At 32.0% G+C, this 6000-nt stretch overlaps 1 protein-coding gene across 1 annotated transcript; it reads left to right on the top strand.

Moving 5' to 3' along the window:
• Positions 1-600: 600 nt before the first annotated feature.
• Positions 601-5573, top strand: LOC115720655 (uncharacterized). Its single transcript, XM_030649817.2, has 5 exons — positions 601-909; positions 2544-2656; positions 4610-4680; positions 4821-4907; positions 4997-5573. Exons 2-5 carry the CDS (start codon positions 2557-2559, stop codon positions 5273-5275), a joined length of 537 nt encoding a protein of 178 aa, XP_030505677.2. The 5' UTR covers positions 601-909; positions 2544-2556; the 3' UTR covers positions 5276-5573.
• Positions 5574-6000: the final 427 nt, after the last annotated feature.

Raw genomic sequence — 6000 nt, 5'->3', positions numbered from 1 at the left:
TACATATTGGTGTTCAACATATTTAATTAAGTGTCAATCTTGTAAACTTATTCACAAAGTTATTACCAACATCAACATTTGAGAAGACGGCAGATAAGATCGAAATTCGTCGATTAGAAGATCTCCACAAATGCCTAAATGAGGGGAGTTAGTTTACACTATACTCTTTTTTCTTTGGTCAAGTTTTCAGCAAGATTTTTAATAAGGCAGTTATTATGGACATCCAAGGGGGAGTGTTATAAATATTAATAATTATGTGGATGTCCAAATCTTTTATTTATTACCATTAATTGTAATCAATATTCTTCTTTTTCTTAGTTTCCCTTTTTCTTAGTTTCTTAATATCTCACTCTTGTATTTGTATAAATAGGGGTTCACCCCATTGGAATAAACAACTCAAAAAATTCTCATTCACTTTCTCTTTCTCTCTTCATCTTCTTCTTCTTTCCTCTCATCTACTTTATATTATTTTATAATAAGCTTTTTTTTTTTTTTATACTTTAAAAAAAATTTAAACCATAAATTAAAAAAAAATATATTAAAAAATAGTCTATAGGTTCCCTTTAATTTAATACAAGATATAATAATACAACATATTTTAACATTTTTTTTTTTTTAAAAACAAAACCCTAAAAATCTCATCAGATCCCCTCTCTCACTCTATCGAATTCTCTCGCTCACCTCATCCCTCTTTAAAGCCGCTGCCCACTGCTCAGAGAGTGGACGACGCCGGTGATTCGCTGCCCAGCGATTTGACGACGACGGAGACGGCTTCTCCCCTACTCGCTGACGTCGACGGCCATCTCCTCCCTAAGTCGCCGACGGCATCTTCACCAACGACGGAAGCGACACAGCTCCTCTCTCCCCAACGACGACACATCTTCTCCCTCGCAAACGGCAGCAACTCAGGTCTTTTAACTTTCTCTTATTTTCCCCAAAAACCAGTGACTTAATTAGGTCATTTTTGTCCCGTAATCTGTCTAATTAACTTGGGCAAAAGATGTAATCATAATAGTTAATTTGATGAGTTGAAAAATCAGAATACATATTTGATTGTAAATATATGTTTTTGTGTTTTTCAGATATTAAATTGTGGGTTGGAATGAACTTGCTAACATTTGACATCATACATTAAATTGGAATGAATTAGTGTCAAAATTAAGTGTTTTCTTTAGTTTTTTGTATTATAGATATATTTAAATAGAATATAAAAGCGAGTTGCCAACCCCATGAGGTGCTTGGTGCAAGACGATCAAGCACCAAGGCGTCCTCATGTTACAAAATGGCCCTATTGTGGGTGTGCCATGGGGCAGCACGCCACATATAGCGGTATAGGAGCGGAGCAGGGTCGGCGACTGCTCTCATCACTTCCTCTGTAAAACCCTAATTATCGATCCTTCTCTTTCTCTTTCTCTATTCCAACCATACCTTTCTCTCTCTACAATTTTCGATCTTTTATCCAATAGATCCACCTAAATCAGGACAAGCGTACTGCTTTTTCACTTCCTACATCTCTTTCTCTCTACTTTTTTTTTCGTTCTTTCTCCCTGTAAATTCAAATTTTTGAATAGCTTCAATATAAAATTAAAAACCCTCTTTTTTTTTTTTTTGCTTTTTGCGCGTTTCCTGATCTCCACCACTGCGATACAGGTGAAAGTTCTTTATTTTATTTTTCGATTTTAATTTTTATTATTTATTTTAGTTTTAGCTTCATATGTATGCTTAATTTCTTTTCTTCCCTGTCGTAGGTTTTTTCCTATAAATATGTGTGTATGTATGTATGATTGTAAGAAATTTAGGTTATAAACACATATTGGGATTAGGGGTTTTATCTCGTAAAGACATGGATTAGAAGTTTAATTAACTTATTTTTAAGTTGGGGGTTTTAGTTTTGTTTGTCTCAGAATTATATCAGGCATTATTTATACAGTATTCAAATGTAGCTTAAGGTGCAAGTAATGTTTAGTTGCTTGGGTTTCTTGGATAGAACAGTTTTGGGTGGAGAGTCTAAAGCCAACAGTGAAGCTAAATTTTAATGGAGTGTGCCTTTTGCAAGCTTCTGTTTACTCCACATATCTTATTCCAGTAATGATTTTCGTCTAATTGAACTGCCACTTTGAAAGATTTTCTTTCGTGGTTGATAAAATTTTTGGTTTTGTTTCCTTTTTTTTCTTTCGTATCTCAATGTAGTTACTGCTGATTATTATTTTGTTTGTTAAACAAGAAAAACTTCAGTTGAATGAGAATAGATATTTACTTTTTTCCTTTGCAGACGTTTAGATTCCATTAATCTATTTTTTTTTTATTTCAATCGTTCTCATAAATGCATATTTATAGATTTATGCTCTAATAAAATATTAAAAATAAGAAAATCAAGGAAAAAAGAAAAAAATAATTTTGGAGAGATTTTAGAGTGGCACGTCACTGCCTCTTTATATATATAGATAGATTATTATCCTTATTTCTTATCATTCATGATTATCAAATCCTGTAGTGAAAGGTAGAAACCCTAATCTCCCAAATTTTCTCCATTGATTTTTCAGTAACGCAGGCCTGATGGCTCCTTTCAAAGGCAAAGCAAAGATGTCCAAGCGTGATGAGGGAAAAGACGAAAGAATAGACCTGAAGAATATTATGAAAGATATTGAGCTTTTGGGTATTTCTTAATTTCACCTCTTTCCTTTAGAAAAAATTTCATGAGATTCATATGATTAGTGGTTACTAAAGACACCAATTTTACTCTCTTAGTCTTGAATTGCTCATAATGTTCCTTTTGCATTTGTTTATTCAGTTTCTAATCATAACTAAATTTTGTTGACCAGGCATAGCCAACTGAGAACTAAGAAATCTTCACACACTGTGTTTTATTGAATTGGAGCAATAATAACTTTATTAATTATGTTTTAGTGGAAAACTTATTTGAAAGAACTAAGGGTTAGGTAATGGGATTATTAGAAGTATTTTAAGTTAGAGGGGATATGCTGCGCTAATTTATCAAGAATGTGCTTATTGAGATGCAACACAAAGTGAGTTGATCTCTGTTTTCTATTAGATGTCATATTCTGACTTAACATAGGGGCCATGATGATCCAGTGGGATTAGGTTGCTCTATTTGAGCCTCCTAGTCTTTTTTTAAAAGATTTTCTTCTAATTTGATTGTAATTTTACCTCTATGAATAAAGTTGTGATTTCTACCCCTTTAGGATCATATTCATGTCATCTTTATTGCTGAGGAAATCAAAAGAAAAGTGATTGATTTTTTTCAAGAGACAAAAACTTTTGTTGCTTAGTATGTATTTGGACCAACTTGACCAAGTGTCATAATTTTGTATATCAGTGCCCAGAAACGTTGATTACTTCCAACTTTAATTTTATATAACAAAATGATTTGTTTATTTTGCTCTTATTATTTGATAAAAATCTTTAGTTGTGGTTACTTCACAAAGAAAGAAAATATTACCTTTATAACAAGTAGCCTGCTTTATAATATGATGTTCTGAACCTGATGTACAGTCTCAGAGCTTTACATAACTATAAGATGCTGAGACCAGTCACACAGGAACTATCTTCTGCTGTAGTTCACAGTAGTGAAGATTTTTTTTTTTTTGCTTCATTTTGCCTTCTATGACTAGCGTGATTAACCTCAAAGTCATTAGTTAGCAGCATCCTTTAATTATGATAACATTCTCTCAGAAGTTAAACCTTAAAGATGTAATTGTTATATTTAGTCATCGTGTTCTGTCATTGTTATATCTAGAGGCATTTTTTCTGAGTGGATCCTGTCTGTTCTTGTTTCATCTACCTTGCTATATGTGAGTGGGCTTATCCCCTCTTTGGTTTATGTGAGTTGTTATAAGTAGGCTATCCTGTCTGTTCATTTTCTTTTAGTATATTATGCAATAGCAATAATTTGCGGCTGGATTGTTTTAACGTTTTTAGAGAGAATTGGATTTTGGTACCTTGGTATGTTCTTCCATAAAGATTTCTATTAATAAGTTGATTATTTTGTCTAGTGTATATTTGTTTCAAGGTGCCTGCTGGGGCTTACTAGGTGGATGGTGCTTTCTTATTTCGCATTGTATTGTCAGATGTATCCATTTGTATTGGTTCAACAGAGGGAGTGTGATTATCTTGTACAAGAGTAGAGGATGAAGGAATATCTCTTGAAGATAGATTAGAAACTTCTAACACTATTTTGTACGTGGTTTGAAATCCTTAATATGATAATTTTCAAGTGGAGAAGTGTTTGTTTCATCAAAAAAAAAAAATCACATTTTAATGTTTCATCAAAATGGAATGTCCTGGCAATCTTGTGGCTTTTATATACACCAGTGATTCATAGGGTCATATAACTGTTTTGCTTATACATATTCATTAACCATAGGATTCATTGGGTGTAGAAGTTTCTGATTTGGGAGGCTGACTAAATATCATATCTAAAACTAATCAAGTATTTTTCTTCTGATTCTGGTGTCTGAAAAGTAATTAGATGGATTGATAGAATTCCCATGAAATTTTCTTAAATTACTTATACTCGATTTGTCATTGTTCCTGTCTTCTGATTTGTGCAATATATAAAGTTTTCCTAACCTCCATTTTTCCATGTAAGGTTACTCGCATATGACATGGAAGGAGAAGAAGGAATTTGAGAATATGAAGGTGGTTTCCCTTGGGGGAAAGGTATGGTAAAGATTTCCCTGTTTTATTCAGAGAGCACTCAACTTTGCTCTGAGCAATGCTTTGAGTGTTTTTATGTCTAATGTCCAGTAAGTTTGTTTTTCTTGAAAAAACGCTCAAATTTTGTCTTTCTCTTGGGACAGCCTTCAAAACAACAGAGATTACCTCTTAGTGTAGCAAAACCGAAGATGAAAAAACAGAAGGAAAGAGAACAGAAAATGCTTCAAGAGGTGATTGATTCTCTCTCTCTCCCTCCCTTGGAAATTTACTGATTATTGCAAAAATATAGCTCTGGTGCTAACTGCTGTAGTTTTTATAGAGGTTGATTCTCGGTCGATTTGGTGGGAGTTCTAGTAGGAACTCTGGCAGTGGTGGGAAAAGATCCGATGTGAAGCGTCGTCGGCCAGAGGACAGAGTTCTGAAGTCAAGTCAAGGTGTTTTTAGAAAAGGTGTACTTGATGTGAAGCATTTGCTGAGTCATAATCCATCCAGAGCGACTGAACCTTCCACTCAGATGTTCAACAAAGGAAGAAAGACTGGAAATGGAAACAGCAAAGGGAAGAGTGGTGGTATGAAAATGTTGAAATTTAATTTATAAGTAAAAAAAAAAAGCCAGGATAATTCTTGTTTATGCATGACAAAATTATATTAGTTTTTAATTTACCTTTTTATAGCTTTAGAGGGATCCGTATTCTCTCTCAGAAAGAGAGATCATTATTTTTTTTCTTTTGTAACTTAAATGGGAAGTATTGGTATTCAATCAATGCAATCCGCATTTTTTTGGTCAAACAACATCTAATCCGTACTAAGTGCGGATTTCATATTTTAGATCCAATTCGATCCGCATAATAGTTTAAATTTAATTCAATCTACAATAGTGCTGATTGGATCGGTTATTTTGGATTGGTTGTTTTTTTTTTTTATGATAAATTATTTAATATTTTATAAAAAAAAAATTAAAAAAGACTATTGTTTCTTAATCTCCAATAATAATATATTTCTATCTCTATTTATATATAAATAAAACTAATATACATATATGTCAATATATATGTATTCATCTTTAAATTTACACTAAAATATATATGTATTCATTATTAAAATAAATAAGTTAGTATATATATTTAAATTTATGTGTATGTGTCTATGTGAATAAGAATAATTTTTTTGGTGTTTTATATAATAAAACAAATAAAATACACCAACTTAATATATTACTAAAAATAAATTAATAAATTAGAAGTTTGTGTTTTTTTTTTTAATATTAATAGAAAATTAATATATATTATATAGTGCGGATATTCGATCAATACTTAGTGAATA

This window comes from Cannabis sativa, chromosome 2 (genome assembly GCF_029168945.1).
Source record: "Cannabis sativa cultivar Pink pepper isolate KNU-18-1 chromosome 2, ASM2916894v1, whole genome shotgun sequence".
Lineage (NCBI taxonomy): Eukaryota > Viridiplantae > Streptophyta > Magnoliopsida > Rosales > Cannabaceae > Cannabis > Cannabis sativa.
The sequence above is the reverse complement of the archived record's forward strand: the minus strand, read 5'-3'. Positions and strand labels throughout refer to the sequence as shown.

What these genes read in the sequence shown, in the direction of transcription:
- LOC115720655 (XM_030649817.2), top strand. Translation starts at nt 2,557, where the DNA reads ATGGCTCCTTTCAAAGGCAAAGCAAAGATGTCCAAGCGTGATGAGGGA. An exon ending in GAAAGATATTGAGCTTTTGG is followed by an intron (nt 2,657 to 4,609) that starts GTATTTCTTAAT and finishes TTTCCATGTAAG; the next exon opens with GTTACTCGCATATGACATGG. An exon ending in AACAGAAAATGCTTCAAGAG is followed by an intron (nt 4,908 to 4,996) that starts GTGATTGATTCT and finishes TAGTTTTTATAG; the next exon opens with AGGTTGATTCTCGGTCGATT.